The sequence below is a fragment of the Schistocerca piceifrons genome, chromosome 4 (genome assembly GCF_021461385.2).
Source record: "Schistocerca piceifrons isolate TAMUIC-IGC-003096 chromosome 4, iqSchPice1.1, whole genome shotgun sequence".
Taxonomy (NCBI): domain Eukaryota; kingdom Metazoa; phylum Arthropoda; class Insecta; order Orthoptera; family Acrididae; genus Schistocerca; species Schistocerca piceifrons.
Genome location: NC_060141.1, coordinates 617155801 through 617173621, shown reverse-complemented (window position 1 = coordinate 617173621; position 17821 = coordinate 617155801). Strand labels below are relative to the sequence as shown.

General features: G+C 38.5%; 1 protein-coding gene across 1 annotated transcript in view; it reads left to right on the top strand.

The window, feature by feature from the left end:
* The first annotated feature begins 5375 nt into the window (after positions 1–5375).
* LOC124796264 (FHF complex subunit HOOK interacting protein 2A-like) overlaps positions 5376–17821 on the top strand; it is a 208342-nt gene continuing 195896 nt past the window's right edge. Inside the window, 1 exon segment of the mRNA XM_047260375.1 lies at positions 5376–5674. Within this exon segment, the coding sequence (XP_047116331.1) occupies positions 5630–5674 (45 nt within the window). The 5' untranslated portion in view covers positions 5376–5629.

Genomic DNA, 17821 nt, shown 5'->3' with positions numbered 1-17821 from the left:
TTCCCTCTAATATCTCCTCCTTCGATTTCTTTCACTATCCATTATTATCCTTACACAAGCCAAGCAAATATCAAGGAACAAGACATCCAAGTGTGTACATGCGAAAATGTCTGTAGACTGTCTATGTACATATTGTCTACCTACATGGTTACAGGGTGTTTCAAAGCTTTTGGATCAAACTGAAACAGATGATAGTTGGTCCACAACGAATTATATTGAGGTAGGGAACCAATAGTGGGAAACAAATATTTATTATGTTATGGACATACACAATGTACACCATGTGACAATAATGTAAATAACAGTAATTGTTCAAAGCGAAGAATGCCACTGTCAATACCTGTATTGCAATCATACGTTCAGTTCTACCTCACTCTTGCAGAGATTCTGGTATCTGTTGTACTCTGGAACAGGCAGTGGGTGACAAAAAGTGTACAACCCTAACTCTCAAACAGACATATTGTACACAACTTAGCCCATAGCTTGTGTGTCATGTGACAACCACATGTGTCACACCAGTGCATTAAACTGTGCTGCAAACACACCACTATTCCTGGTGTCAGTTGTTCATTGCATCAGTCGGGGTGTGAAGTGTCTATAGTAAGGTGTGTTACTGTGTACAGTACATGACCCATAGTCAAAGATGGAATGCCATTCATCATGAGAGATGCCAGACATGCATTTAAAGAACAGTGTGGCAGGATGTAGTTCCCTTAAGCAGCACAAATGTACAGAGAATGCTTTTCCAACAGGCGTCATCCTAATTGAAAACATTTATCTCCATGGATACCAACTTTCAAGAGACAGGATTGTTCATACCACAGAGAGCTGGCCGAGGTCCCGCCAAAGGCATGTCTGAACACCAGACTTTGAGGGAACTGTTTTAGATTGGGTCGATCACCCAGCAATAAGTACCCATCAAATTGTTTGTTATATGCACACGTCGAAAGAGACAGTGTGGAGAGAGCTGGTGCAGCAGGTATTAACACCCTACCATAAAAGACGTGGGCAAGCACTGGGCCTAAGGGATTTTGAGCTTCACGTTCACATCTGTCAATGGAGAATCCAGAACAGTGCTGCAGAGCCAAACTTTGTACACTGTATAGTTCATATTGTTCATGGACAAGGCCTGAGGACAATCCCCAAGCCAGCCATATCGGTGGCCACCAGCATTATCCAAGATCACCTAATAGGATGTCATTCGCTGCCATCCAATTTGACTGGTCCGCATTTCCTGGTGTTCCTGGAAGATGTGCTGCCAAAGTTTTAGGAGACTATATCCCTTGTGTCTGCAAAAGGATGTGGCTTCAACAAGATGGTGCACCAGCGCACATTGATGTAAATGTCTGCGACCACCTGAACAACACGTGCCCTCATCACTGGTTTGAGAGTGGAGGTCCTGTCCCATGGCTGGATTTCACAGCTCTGGACTATTTTCTCTGGGGTTACGCCAAGACGTTAGTGTGCGAAACCCCTATAGAAATGGATGAAGACCTGCTTGCTAGGGCTCAAGCTTCCTTTCTCCTGGTACAACAGATGGCAGTGATCTGCGAGAGAGTGTGGCAGAACTTCATGTGCCATTGCCATGCACATGTTGAGACTGGCAGTCTTCACTTCGAACAATTACTGTGAGCTATGTTGTTGTTACGTGGTGTACACTGTGTATGTCCATATCACAATAAATATGCATTTTCAGCCACTGCTGTTTGCCTATTTCAGTTTGACCCAAAGGGTCTCACACATGTTGTGTAGACAGTCCCTCCACAATGTCTATAGACAACTATGAATGGGCCTCTTAATTATATGTTCTAAGGTAGTTTCCATTGACGGAGCAATATTGTCACCCAGCAAGGTGTCGCAGTGGTAAGCACACTGGACTCGCATTCGAGAGAATAATGGTTCCAACTCGCATCCTGATTTAGGTTTTCCTTGATTTCCCTAAATCGCTCCAAGCAGATGTCGTGATCATTCCTTTGACAGGACACTGCAGATTTCCTTCCCCATTCTTGATACAATCCTAGCTTCTGCTCCATCTCTGATGACCTCAATGTCAATGGGTCGTAAAATGTAAATGTCGTGTGACTAGGGCCTCCCGTCAGGTAGCCCAATCGCCAGGTGCAAGTCTTTCGATTTCACGCCACTCCGGCGACTTGCGTGTCGATGGGGATGAAACGATGATGATTAGAACAACATAACACCCAGTCCCTGAGCAGAGAAAATTTCCTACTCAACCAGGAATCGAATCAGAGCCCTCAGGATTGACATTCTGTTGCGCTGATCACTCAGCTACTGACTCAATGGGTCGATGAAACGCAATCTTTCTTCCATCCTCCTATAATATTGTTTACAGCAGCAGACTGACCTGTCATGCCTACCACTTCGAGATTACAATTATTCCTATCGATTGCAGAATAATGAAAATTTGGTAGTTTAAGGGGACCCGGAGGTACCTATGCTGCCCATGTTAAAATCACTAAGTTTGAGGAACATTTATGAGTAAACTACCAAAGAGAAAAATTTGAATTTTTTTTACATATAGAGTGGTTTAGCATTGCAGTTATGACAGAGGGATTTTGGAGTATCTTTTCTAGTTTCCTTCCAATTATTTTTTTTATTAATGACCCAATTTTTTTTACAAATAATTGCTTTATAATTAAACTGAAATGAAACTACTGAACATATTGCCAAATGACTGTGTTAAAATGTAAGTTTGACCACTAGGAGTGCTGTATAAAAATTTCATCTCTCTAGCTTGAGTGGATTTTGAGAAAATGTTCCTTATATTCGAAAAATTCTAATTTACGGGAAATGGCTATCAAAGTTTCTCAATACATTCCTGCACTATAGGATGGATTATCAGGGTCTTCTTCTTCATCCTCCAAAAGCTTCCTCTTCTGTCTTCCTTTCTGACCTGTTGTTCCATCATACTTCATATGCCTTTCTCTTCTTTCTGCTCCTTTTATCCTTTCTCTGTCAATATTTCTTAGTGCTCGTACAGTGTTCACCCCAGCTGTAAATCCTAATGCCTTCAGAACTTCACACTTCACACTGTTCCCTTGGTTGTAGGTTGCTATTGCATCATAAATGCCAAAGTGCAGTGTTTTTATGCTTACAAACACCCTTTTAGGAATCACTTTCCAAATCAAATTGTTTACGCTCTCATTAGGATTCTGCGTCTTTCCGTGTAGACATTTGTGTAACAATTCTGGCTGTGCTAAGTCATGAAAAATTGGTTTTATTGCATTTATCACAGCTGCTGGCAAACCATGTTTGTGATCATAGTCCTTTTTTGCATTATATTTGCACCAGGAATCTTTTGGGCACAGGCTGTGTTGAGGGTAGTCATTGGAAAAGGCAGTATGAAGGAACAATGCCCACACTGCTTTTCGCATGTCACTAACATTGCTAGTATTTTGCCTTATAGCAGACCCATACTATCTCTGTAGACGTTCAATCACCTCATCAGTAAGCCTGCCTCTCCCTCCTATTGTCTTTCCATCACTGAGCTTACTTGAACCCAAAGTTAGTTTGAGCCTTCGAAGCTGTGCACCCATACGCTTTTGCACATGCCCAATGCATTCCAACTTTTCAACTACAAATTCATTTCCATATGGTTTCAGTTCCTCTATAGTCTTGAAACCTTTGGAGTCACCATCCCTAAGGTAGTATTTGTACCTAACGTTGTATCTGGGAGCTGAACGTTCAAAAATTTGTTTCACTCCATCCACTTCCATTGCTCCACTTGATCCACTAAAATTTGCCTCACAGGTTCCACTGTGCTCTCCTTTGGTTTTATTTTTGCACCTACAATGTTTTGATAATATTGCAACATCTATCACTTTTGCACTATCACCACAAGTAGCAGTTACAACCCCATTCAGGGATTTAAGACCCCTCTTTTGCCAGGAACCATCTAATGCCACTACCAAATCCTTAGAACCACCGTTCATTCCTACAGATTCCTCCACTGCTTCTTTCATAGTTTTCAAAGCCACATCTTCAACAGAGGATCCTACCAGTTCACAGTAGTACCCAAATTTGCTTGGAGGCGATGGCAAGTTCATAATATCACAAAACAGTTTACCAGCAGCAGACCCTTTTCCAATGGATCGAAGACCATACACAAGTCGAACATTCACATCAAACACTCTAGATCGTCCATTTTCACCAAAGAGACTGGCATGTGAATTGTAGAAAGTCACTTGATACTTGCAACATGCACAGATTATCTTCATCTCACAAACTAAACCAAAGTGCTTTGTTATCTCTAGTCCCACTCCTACACTTGTACACATTTTGCACAGAACACTTTCTTTCAGCACAGAAGATAATAATCCAATATTCAGTACTTCGTTAATATCATCACTGTCACTAACATATTCACGAAATCTGTCACTTCCACCAGTCAGCTTCTTGCAAAAGATGTCACAGGGCTATGGCCGGCCATGTGTTGCTTAGCAGAAGAACGCACTGTTTCAGTAATTGTAGTATCGCAACTTGGTATTAGTGTTAATTTTCTTTTCCCTACGTTCTTCCTCTTCTTATATACACGGTTACTAAAACGTGGCATCGTAACCAGAACAACGCTTTACACAAGAATTATAATACTACCAACAACACAGAGAGAGGTGGCGCAGTGGTTAGCACACTGGACTCGCATTCGGGAGGACGACGGTTCAATCCCGTCTCCAGCCATCCTGATTTAGGTTTTCCGTGATTTCCCTAAATCGTTTCAGGCAAATGCTGGGATGGTTCCTTTGAAAGGGCACGGCCGATTTCCTTCCCTAACCTGAGCTTGTGCTCCGTCTCTAATGACCTCGATGTCGACGGGACGTTAAACGACACTAACCACCACTAACTACCAACAACAGGCGCAACACTGAACTAATTCGAAACGGTAAACAGCAGAGAGACGATGTTCCGCGCTCTTAGCGCTTCATTTGTCACAGAAAACAATGTAGCCAACCCTTGCACACTCGCTGTATGCGTAACATAAGGCGCTGTATGCGTAACAGGCCGAGAAAATCCCAAGCAGTTCGCCAGGAAGTCACGAGAGGGTGTTAGATGCATTCAGCGGCCGCCCATTTCCTCTGCAGGCGTGGGGGAAAATGGTAATAACTCCACTTCTAGGGCGAGTAGAACAATAATTCAAAGTTTACATTAAAGAGGAATTTTCCAATTAATTTTCGGTAGCAAAAAAAAAAATCGTAATTTTTTGGATTTGACCACCTCCGGCTCCCCTTAATGAGGATCATAATTAGCTGTTAATTTGGAAAACCTGAACAAATTCTCATTAGGGAGCGTGGACAATGCTAGAAATGTTGCTACCGAAAACCCGTACGTAACAAAGATTGCACAACACCGAAGTTTGCAGAGAGCCACCTTACCACGTATGACATTCGTAAACACTTTTTGTATGTATCGCGCACGCGCAGTGTTCAAACGTGTGAGATGTGTTACGCTGTGTAGGTTTTAGGTTTAGTCGAAGTAGATGTGATATTTGACATGAAAGAAATGTTATTGTCTGATTTTTTTTCTGTTGTGATCGATGGTAGTACGCTTTTGAGTTAGTTGTGAAATCGGAAAAGTCATTAAGTGATGAGCATGCCTATACCTATTTGTTGCAACAATGTTTAAAAGATTGTCAGCAGCTGTTCATAATGCAGTGGAAAGCGTAAGTACCCATACTCGTTTTGTCTTTTGTGCACCGCTAAATCACATGTGTACTGCAGCTACTACCATAAACTTTGTGCGTACATGCCGCGCAGGCTGTTCAAAAGAGGCTGCTTATACCTGAATGAAACCACGAAATGCATGGAAGAGACTACGTTCACAATATTGGCGCTTCCCCATTTGCCGTTTTGAAATTACCTGACGCAGACAAGTTGTATAACAACAACTTACGACAAGGGTACCGCTAAATGATTACGAACGACTCACTCACTGTATCGTGTTCCGTAAATGACGTCATGAAGGAGAGCCTTGAGCGACATGGAAGAGTGAAGTTATACATCAACAGGTAGAATCAGCCGCTACAGGCAGCTGTTGCGAATATAACAATAATTGATATTAAATTACTTATTTCCCTACCCCTTTCCTTTTGCAGTTTTCTCAGTTTGTTTTACCAGTGGTGCTGATCTACTCCATTGATGTGACAATCTGTAACACAACACAGTGTAGCAAAATAACAGAGTTGCTGCTGTTTTCATTGGCAATGAATTGCAGCTCAGGTAGACATTGTTCTATCACCAGAGAAGTATTCTTCAATACAGTACAAAGATTGCTCTTTTAATATACACAAAATTTTAGTTATAAATTGAAGCAGTGGGACTGACTGAAATCCTTAGGTGGAGTGTTAAATAATTTGAGCACCATTATTGGGAAGCTGTTCTGCATCTTAGTAAATCGAAATGTTGTCCTGTCTATACTGTATTTATAGCGATCCTGTCTATACTGTCTTTATAGCGAGTGGTGTGTTGATGAACTTTATTTCTCTTTCTGCAGATCTCAGGATTTATCTTATGTGGACAGGGAACTGCAAATACATTAACAGTAAACAGCCTGAAGAATGGCCCCACAGTAACAGGCCATAGTTGTGCAGCTGTGGAATATTGCATAGTTGACTTATATTTGTAGCTAAGTGAAGTACTTAGTGCTGTTGTAGTTGACTTGCCATTCCCAAAGCCGTGCTGTGTGCTGTAAAAGGGGTTATTTCCTTCAAAATAACTTAATAGCTGATTTTTTGTTATGGTGTCAAATCACCTTAACAGGATCCAATATTATAGATGTAGGCCTGTAGCTTGACACTTCATGTTGATTACAGTTTTTGTAAACTGATAGTGTGCATGCTGCTTTCAGGAAGTTGGGAAATTCCCTGTTATGGAAGCATCTATTTATTATTACTGAAAATGGTTAAGCAATTATAGTTTTTATTATGGTGCAGGGCATGCCATTAATAACAGGGCTCTGTGAGTGTTTGTAGTATTTTACTATTGTAATTGTGTCTTTTGGAAACACACTTTCGCATTACCCCACTGCATTTATTTCCAAATTTCACAGCAACTGCAGGATCTCCTCCAAAGTCAGTAGTTCTTCACCTAATGTGCTTCCTACTGTATTTATAAAATACTCATTAAATTTAACTGGACTGCAAGAGGTGGGCTTTTGCCTGTGTTCAGTAACCAAATCCCATACTGACTTGTAAGGATTGTGAGCTTCTTCAATAAATGTGCCATTGCTTTCCTTTTTTGCTGTGTCTACTACTTTTCTGTACAGCATTTTGGCCCATAAATAATTGAGGTATACTCTTCCTTAATGCCAATGTCTTCAGTGGCTTGGACTTATGATGCATTGTATTTTAGCTAACCTAGAAGTATATCAGCTCTTACTCTGACAGTTTTCTGTTTGTATTTTTATTTGGCAGTTTAATATCTCTTGGGTTTTAGTGGAAAATTTTCATCAAATTTGGTCTGAAGAGTCTGGAACATGGAAATGAATGGATCATTTGGTGCCAATTCTTCATAATTTGATGCTAATTTGTAAAGGGCACTGTAGTTTTGAAATCATCTAAATTGTTCTTTGTAATAACCTTACTTCTTAAGACATAATTTGAATGCCATCTGGAAATTTGTTAGGTACTTCCCAAGTTTGTCCGTAGCTTTATGATCACTGCACTGTGATCAAGAAGCAGAGGGTCAACCACATTTACCTTGTAGTCCCAACTACTTAGGTCTGTGACAGCTGTAACAAGATAGACATCTACTCTTGTTAGTAGATAACTTGCCACAAATAGTACATAGCTGCTTAATAATTTCATAAAAGCTGTCTTTGTCACTACCTTCCCCAATATGGATGTTGAATGGAAGCCCCCAAAGCAGCCAGTTCTAGGTCCAGGTCCACACAGAAGTTATTTGTGTCAATTTTCTTGTCACTGATCTTAGTATTTATTTCATTCGTGTTCTGTAGACCCATTAGCGATAAATCGCTTGGGTGTAGAATGTGTCATTTACATAGATTTGAGACATTTGTTTATAATAATAGGTTGTACAATGAATAATATATTACATAGAAACAATGTTTACAAGGATTGTTTTTTTGTAAAAAGTTGCAAATTACATTGAACAGACTTACAATAGATCAAAATCCATTCATATATTCTCATATATAAATTTGTCCAGTGAGTAAATGGTTTTACTTAGAAGATACTGTTTAAGTTGATCTTTAAAAGTAGATGGATCAGTAAATGGCATTTTTATTGCCTGAGGGAGAGCATTAAATATTTTTATGCAAGAGTAGTGTACTCCTTTTTGCACCATACTTAGATTCTTTTGTTCAAGATGTAGATCATTTTTTACCCTAGTGTCATAGTTATGATACATGTTGTTAATTTCAAAAAGGGAATGGTTTTTACACAAGAAACACATGAGAGAGATACTGTTGTGAGTATTCTCAGTTCTTGGAAGTTTCCTGCAGGAATATCTGTAATTGACACCACACAGAATCCTAATGACTCTTTTCTGGGCTATGAGGATTTTGTTTGCCTTTGACTGGTTTCCCTAGAATATAATTCCATAGGCCATCAGGGCATGAAAATTACCAAAATAGGCAGCTTTCAAAGTATATGTCACTGAAGGAAGCAATCGCACGAATAGTGTAAATTGCCGAGTTTAGTTTTTTTTATATAGGTAAGGAATGTGTAAGGACCAATTTAGATTGCTATTAACAACTAGACCCAGGAACTTTGTTGACTCCACTCTTGCTAAATTCCCATAATTGTATTTAACATTAATCTCACCTTCGATATTTTGACTTGTATGGAATTGAATCAATTGAGTTTTTACAAAATTTAGTGATAATCCATTAGAGGTAAACCAGTTAAAGGTCTCCTGAAAAATTTACATTTACAGTGATCTCAAGATTAGTATTTGTTGAATTGTCTACCAGAATCGTTGTGTCATTGGCAAACAAAGTTAATTTTATCTTAGCCCTTGTACACATTGGAAGGTCATTTATGAAAATAAGGAAAAGTAGAGGACCCAGAATAGAGCCCTGTGGGAGTCCACATTTTATTGTGCCCCAAGAAGAGGACACTGGTTCCCCATTAGTGTCGTTTACAATTACTTTCTGTTTCTGGTCCTTTAAATAGGAGGCAAGCCACATCCCTGCTTCTCCAGTTAACCCATAAAATTCTGCTTTTCTCAGAAAAATCTCATGGTTCACACAATCGAACGCCTTAGAAAGGTCACAAAAAATTCCAGTTGGAGACATTTTATTATTGATTGATTCAAGAATTGCATTGGTGAAATAATATATTGCATCTTCTGTTGAGATGTTTATCTGGAAACCGAATTGACTTTTATTGCGAATATTGTATTTACTAAGATGTTCAAGAATCCTTCTGTGTACAAGTTTCTCGAGAATCTTGGAGAAAAAAGTTAAGAGTGAAATAGGACGATAATTGGTTACTTCGTTTCTGTCACCTTTCTTGTACAATGCTTTCACCACTGCATATTTGAGTCTATCAGAGACAATTCTAGTCTCAGTGATTCATTAAAGATGTGGCACAGGACTTCACAAATGAAAATGTGTGTGTGTTTCAACACTTTGATGGAAATACCATCAATATCAGTTGAGTTTTTGTTTTTCATGGTCCTTATCATCTTCTTAATTTCCTCAACAGTGACAGGAGGCATGCTAATGTGGGGTGTTGCACTAAGTCCACTTCTTTGTAAAAGATTCAGAGCCTCATTTATAAAACCATTACACCCTATTTTATCCGCTGCAGTCAAAAAATACTTGTTGAAAATTTTTGCAACATTTTCACCTTTATCAATGATATTCCCATTATGTCTAACTTCAATATTTTCTGCATCGTTTGAGTAACTACTAGTTTCTCTTTTAATAATACCCCAGATGGTTTTTATTTTGTTGCCAGAATTATCTATTTCTGATTTGATGAACATACTTTTTGCCTTTATCAGAGCTTCATTTAAGATCTTGCAGTACCTTTTATAATTAGCTCTTATATCAGGATCATTTGTATTTCTGAGAGAAACATAAAGCAGTCTTTTAGTCCTACATGATGTTTTTATTCCTTTTGTGAGCCACTGTTTGCTGGTATGGCTCTGGTACTTGTTCTTTGCAGTTCTTAGAGGGAAGATAGCTTCAAAGTGTCACATAAATTCCTTTATAAATAGGTTAAATTTGTCATTGACTTTCAGTGCTCTATGCCTTCACCAGTTCCAGATATCCAGTATTCCCTCTTAGTATTGTGTTTCTGTTTGTGCTATCCAGTGTCCACATATGTATGTAATACATCAGATATCACTTGCTCAGCAAACTGAGATAATGTATCAAGTTTTGCCATATGGTACTGCAGCCATGACAGTAGTAGCGAGACAGATAACATAAAATTCAAATCACTGGCTACTAACAGTAGCTAAAAAGTGGGGCCAAAATTTCCATCAAAAGAAGATCCAATAAACTTACTTAGACGGCAAGCATACTAGACCAACAGACATCGGTATTTCTGATTCACATGTTAGAGAAATCACAAAAATTAGGTTACGGAAAAGCAGTAACTCTTCTGGCTATGATGGTATTTCAGCCAAATACTAAAATCTTGTGCCGACTTGGTACCAATAGCACTACCCTAGAGGTACCTTTGTAACCAGTCAAGGACTGTAGTAAAGAAAGTGAAGTCATATGGTATGGTTAGCTGGAAGACAGCAAGTGGTAGGTTCAGCTGCCTAAGTGGAAGGGTTTTCTTATTTCATGCACAATGGCATGAGAGTTGTCTTTTAAGTGCATCTGTTGAGAATAGGTGACTGCAATGAGTATATGTACAGCATAATGTCATAGTTCTGTTGTACGATGATGAGAGAGAGCAGAGGGTGTCATTCCATGTCAAATCATACAAGCCATGACACCTATGTATGCGGAAACATGTTAAAACTTTGTATCCTTGTTTGATATATAATGTGATGGATTTTGGCCAATTTTTATAGTAATAAAGTAATTGTATTCATAGTAATGAACTGGAATGTAATGTGCTGTACAATTTATATGAAAACTCTACAACTAGTTTAAATGACCACAGTTCCCATATAAATTATTGTAAAATTATGGAACGTGTACTGAACATTTTTGTTCAGGAGAGCGCATGGTGAGTTGTGATTGCCTGTGTTGGTATACATAAGGACCATTTTGCTTCCAGCAATTTTGGGAGAGACCTGACTTATAGTTGTCGTGTCATTGTGTTGATTTTTACCTGACATAAAGTGTGGGAGAATGGAACATTACAAGTGTTGTTTTCAGACCAATAAAAGGATGATGAAGGCCCCTGTGGATGCATGTTGTTTCAGGTTTTCTTGACAAAACTGAAAAACGTGTGCAGCACTAAGTATTTGCCCATGAAACAATCTTTACAGACCTGCTTATGTAAAAAAAAAAAAAAAAAGAGAGAGAAAATCATCTTGCAGGTTTGTACTGTGCAGCATAACCATCTGTGAAATATTCAGTATCACTTATAGGCAATTCAAGATCTTGTTTCAAGAACTGCAATACAGTCTTCTACATTTGATGAACCATGTCCACATCATGCTCTAAATCATCAGAAACAATGCAAAGGCTTTTAGATTGCAAACTTTGGTGCTCCTTATAGTACACACAAATTGTGTGAAGAGACAACTGTTGTCATTCCAGCAATAACCTTGAGCTTTGTCTTGCACAGCAAAGCTGAAATTTTCACTGAAACCCATCAACATTGAAACAGACCCTTCTTGAAGAGTTTCTGTTCTCATTTAAAATAATTACACTGATATTTTGTGATGAAGGGATGAGCTGCAAGTTTCTCTATCTTTTTTACCAGCAACTCACAAATTTCTGACAATGTGCTTACTTGAAGAACCAAATTCATCCTGTCTGTTGAAATCCACTGGCTGTATTAAACTCTTTCAGCAGGCTCAAAAGCTTCCACATGATTTTGCAGGTATCTCTGAAGTAGGGACGTAGGAGGACATGTGTCACAGAGACGAAGGATACAGGTTCTGTGATAAATGTTGCAAATTATTACTCCTATTTGATCTTGGTACCATTTTTTTAAGATTAATTTCATGTATTGGCAACTGAAAAGTTTGATGAATGATACAGAATGAGTACCAATACTTAAAATCAGTCATTACTGTTGATGTGCATTTTTCAAGATGCTCACTTTGTCTTTCTTTCCTGCCATTATTCTAGAGTGTTCATCAAGCAAATAGAATTTTTTTTACTCTATCAGTTGTTTCCTGTGATACTGTCTTTCCCCTTTTCTGTTCAGGCAGTGATAAAATTCCCTTTTGTTTCAAAAGAGTACGTACCTGATGTACCAACATTTCACATACTTTTTATCAAGTCCAAGCCTCTAGCACAAGAGTCAAAAGTTGAATTTTTTCTTGATTATTGCAGTGTTTCATTTTCTCTTTTATTTGTTCCATTAATTTATCAAAATGAATTACTTTCTATCCATGCTCATAATTTTCATGTTCATATATATATTCATATATATATATAAAAACAAAGATGAGGTGACTTACCGAACAAAAACGCTGGCAGGTCGATAGACACACAAACAAACACAAACATACACACAAAATTCAAGCTTTCGCAACAAATTGTTGCCTCATCAGGAAAGAGGGAAGGAGAGGGGAAGACGAAAGGAAGTGGGTTTTAAAGGAGAGGGTAAGGAGTCATTCCAATCCCGGGAGCGGAAAGACTTACCTTAGGGGGAAAAAAGGACAGGTATACACTCGCACACACGCACATATCCATCCACACATACAGACACAAGCAGACATAAATATATATATATATATATATATATATATATATATATATATATATATATATATATATATATATATATTTCCCCCCCATGAACCATGGACCTTGCCGTTGGTGGGGAGGCTTGCGTGCCTCAGCGATACAGATAGCCGTACCGTAGGTGCAACCACAACGGAGGGGTATCTGTTGAGAGGCCAGACAAACGTGTGGTTCCTGAAGAGGGGCAGCAGCCTTTTCAGTAGTTGCAAGGGCAACAGTCTGGATGATTGACTGATCTGGCCTTGTAACAATAACCAAAACGGCCTTGCTGTGCTGGTACTGCGAACGGCTGAAAGCAAGGGGAAACTACAGCCGTAATTTTTCCCGAGGGCATGCAGCTTTACTGTATGATTACATGATGATGGCGTCCTCTTGGGTAAAATATTCCGGAGGTAAAATAGTCCCCCATTCGGATCTCCGGGCGGGGACTACTCAAGAGGATGTCGTTATCAGGAGAAAGAAAACTGGCGTTCTACGGATCGGAGCGTGGAATGTCAGATCCCTTAATCGGGCAGGTAGGTTAGAAAATTTAAAAAGGGAAATGGATAGGTTGAAGTTAATAATCATAACTAACACTTGGTTTAAGAATCATGAAAGAAGGTTGTATACATGGAAGAACCCTGGAGATACTAAAAGGTATCAGATAGATTATATAATGGTAAGACAGAGATTTAGGAACCAGGTTTTAAATTGTAAGACATTTCCAGGGGCAGATGTGGACTCTGACCACAATCTATTGGTTATGACCTGTAGATTAAAACTGAAGAAACTGCAAAAAGGTGGGAATTTAAGGAGATGGGACCTGGATAAACTAAAAGAACCAGAGGTTGTACAGAGATTCAGGGAGAGCATAAGGGAGCAATTGACAGGAATGGGGGAAATAAATACAGTAGAAGAAGAATGGGTAGCTTTGAGGGATGAAGTAGTGAAGGCAGCAGAGGATCAAGTAGGTAAAAAGACGAGGGCTAGTAGAAATCCTTGGGTAACAGAAGAAATACTGAATTTAATTGATGAAAGGAGAAAATATAAAAATGCAGTAAGTGAAACAGGCAAAAAGGAATACAAACGTCTCAAAAATGAGATCGACATGAAGTGCAAAATGGCTAAGCAGGGATGGCTAGAGGACAAATGTAAGGATGTAGAGGCCTATCTCACTAGGGGTAAGATAGATACCGCCTACAGGAAAATTAAAGAGGCCTTTGGAGATAAGAGAACGACTTGTATGAATATCAAGAGCTCAGATGGAAACCCAGTTCTAAGCAAAGAAGGGAAAGCAGAAAGGTGGAAGGAGTATATAGAGGGTCTATACAAGGGCGATGTACTTGAGGACAATGTTATGGAAATGGAAGAGGATGTAGATGAAGATGAAATGGGAGATATGATGTTGCGTGAAGAGTTTGACAGAGCACTGAAAGACCTGAGTCGAAACAAGGCCCCCGGAGTAGACAATATTCCATTGGAACTACTGACGGCCGTGGGAGAGCCAGTCCTGACAAAACTCTACCATCTGGTGAGCAAGATGTATGAGACAGGCGAAATACCCTCAGACTTCAAGAAGAATATAATAATTCCAATCCCAAAGAAAGCAGGTGTTGACAGATCTGAAAATTACCGAACTATCAGCTTAATAAGTCACAGCTGCAAAATACTAACACGAATTCTTTACAGACGAATGGAAAAACTAGTAGAAGCCAACCTCGGGGAAGATCAGTTTGGATTCCGTAGAAACACTGGAACACGTGAGGCAATACTGACCTTACGACTTATCTTAGAAGAAAGATTAAGGAAAGGCAAACCTACATTTCTAGCATTTGTAGACTTAGAGAAAGCTTTTGACAATGTTGACTGGAATACTCTCTTTCAAATTCTAAAGGTGGCAGGGGTAAAATACAGGGAGCGAAAGGCTATTTACAATTTGTACAGAAACCAGATGGCAGTTATAAGAGTCGAGGGACATGAAAGGGAAGCAGTGGTTGGGAAGGGAGTAAGACAGGGTTGTAGCCTCTCCCCGATGTTGTTCAATCTGTATATTGAGCAAGCAGTAAAGGAAACAAAAGAAAAATTCGGAGTAGGTATTAAAATTCATGGAGAAGAAATAAAAACTTTGAGGTTCGCCGATGACATTGTAATTCTGTCAGAGACAGCAAAGGACTTGGAAGAGCAATTGAATGGAATGGACAGTGTCTTGAAAGGAGGATATAAGATGAACATCAACAAAAGCAAAACAAGGATAATGGAATGTAGTCTAATTAAGTCGGGTGATGCTGAGGGAATTAGATTAGGAAATGAGGCACTTAAAGTAGTAAAGGAGTTTTGCTATTTGGGGAGCAAAATAACTGATGATGGTCGAAGTAGAGAGGATATAAAATGTAGGCTGGCAATGGCAAGGAAAGCGTTTCTGAAGAAGAGAAATTTGTTAACATCCAGTATTGATTTAAGTGTCAGGAAGTCATTTCTGAAAGTATTCGTATGGAGTGTAGCCATGTATGGAAGTGAAACATGGACGATAAATAGTTTGGACAAGAAGAGAATAGAAGCTTTCGAAATGTGGTGCTACAGAAGAATGCTGAAGATTAGATGGGTAGATCACATAACTAATGAGGAAGTATTGAATAGGATTGGGGAGAAGAGAAGTTTGTGGCACAACTTGACCAGAAGAAGGGATCGGTTGGTAGGACATGTTCTGAGGCATCAAGGGATCACCAATTTAGTATTGGAGGGCAGCGTGGAGGGTAAAAATCGTAGAGGGAGACCAAGAGATGAATACACTAAGCAGATTCAGAAGGATGTAGGTTGCAGTAGGTACTGGGAGATGAAAAAGCTTGCACAGGATAGAGTAGCATGGAGAGCTGCATCAAACCAGTCTCAGGACTGAAGACCACAACAACACAACAACAACAACATATTTCTCTTCCAATTCAACATCGTACACACGTGGAAGCTTATTTTGTAATGCCTCCGTTACAGGATTCCAGTTTAGGTTTGACTATTGCAACCCTCCTGTGATGAGAAACAGAATGCAATTTAGCTGAAGACAGTCCCAAATATTTTAAACTTGTGACTAGCTTTTTTTTTTTCCTAGAGACTGAATAGTCACATATCTAGTTTCACTGATATCCTCTGAACAAGTTCCTTCATTCCCTTTCTTATATTCTGCAACATTGGTTCTACAAGTTTGGCATAACTTTGCACCAGGAATGATAGAAAGTCCTTTCTCTTTTAGTTCCTTTGCTTGCTGTAATTTCACTTCAGGAAAATCAGACGTCACTTTATTTTTGTGAAACTCAAAGTGTCAACGCATCTGTTTTTATGTAGTGAGACTCTTACTAAATATATTCCATTGTGTTTAGAACACTTGATGTAAAGGCAAAGATACACCAACACTATGCCATAACAGTAACTCCTGCTCTTCTTCAGTTAGGTCAGAAATACTTGTCAGGGAACGATCACATTCATCTGCATTGTAACTTGTATGAGAAAATTCTCTAGATGAGCAGCTCTCCATTATTTAACCTAGAAAAATGGGAATATTATAGTCTCAATTTAGTAAAATAATATGCCAGTAATTTTTTCGATCTGTTAATGAAAGGTTTGAAGTATTTGAAATTATGTATACCTACAATACTGCTCAAATCTTTCCATAAACTCACTAATGTATAGGGATGTAGTGTGAGCATTCATGACTTTCACAGGACAAAGAATGCTTAAAATGACAAAGGAATGTTGCCATATCAAAGAGAACAAAAGGCAGGAAAAAATATTGTAAATTGAAAACAATAAAAAAATCCCCTAAACTTCATAGTGGAGGTGCTTTATTATTATTATTATTATTATTATTTGTTGTTGTTGTTGTTGTTGTTGTTGTTGTTGTTGTTGTTGTTAATGGTGGTGGTGGTGGTGGTGGTGGTGGTGTGTGTGCGTGCGCGCGCGCTGTTGGTAGATATTTTCTCCCAGTGAAACAGTTCCAATATTTTCAGAATATAGAAAGTTTTATTTACATCACTGTTTATATTTAATTTGTTTTTAAATTTTTATCTGCATCACTGTTTATATTTCTTTGTTTATAAAAGAGACTTGTGCTTTCTTGACTCATGATAATACAATTTAAATAAACTACTCTAAACCGATGGAAACCACTGAAAATTAGGAATTGTTGTCTTTTGGAATATACATTACAGCTTTTAAGTAAAACTGGAAAGTTTTGACAGTTAAACATCTTTAACTCAGCAGTTAATAACATTAAATCAGAGTAAGTAATATCAAGATGTGAATGAAATATTGATTTCATTGTATGTTGCCTACAAATGGTTTACTGCCATCAACTATTTTTTATCAAAGCATTTTCAGTATTGTCTTTTGTTTCTCTTAAACAATTGTCATTTCTATTGTGTCTACTTTGGTTCTTAATGACCTAAAAGTTTGAACAAAATCCTAAAGTTTGAGAAAAATAAATTAATTTGGAGGCAATCATTTTATGTCATCTTTATAAAAACAAGCAATGTAAGACAAAAGAAATGAATGTCTCTAAACTTAATGGTGTCACTTCGAAACATAACACTATCTTCTCATTTGGAAAAAATAAAAAAAGGTCAATAACCTACTGCAAAAATTATAGGAACTATTATATTATGTTCTCAATGACAGATAAAGCTTTCGACAATATGGTCACAAAATTCCTTAATTTATTCTTATTATAGCACAGCAATCATTTAACCAAATTTTGGAATCTGTCACAGGGATTCCTAAACTTTCACCACACAAAATTTGAAAGTTTTCTGTGGAGGTAATATTTCATTTTCTTAAATTTCTAGATGATTTGACATGGAATGACCTGCGGGGTAAAAACCAGTGCTGGCAAATAGCCTAATCCTCCTGAACAGCACAGATGGGTCCCCATGCTTATGCCTCAGTCTGACAGATGGATCACAATTAACAGTATCACATGTTCTCACTCTATGAG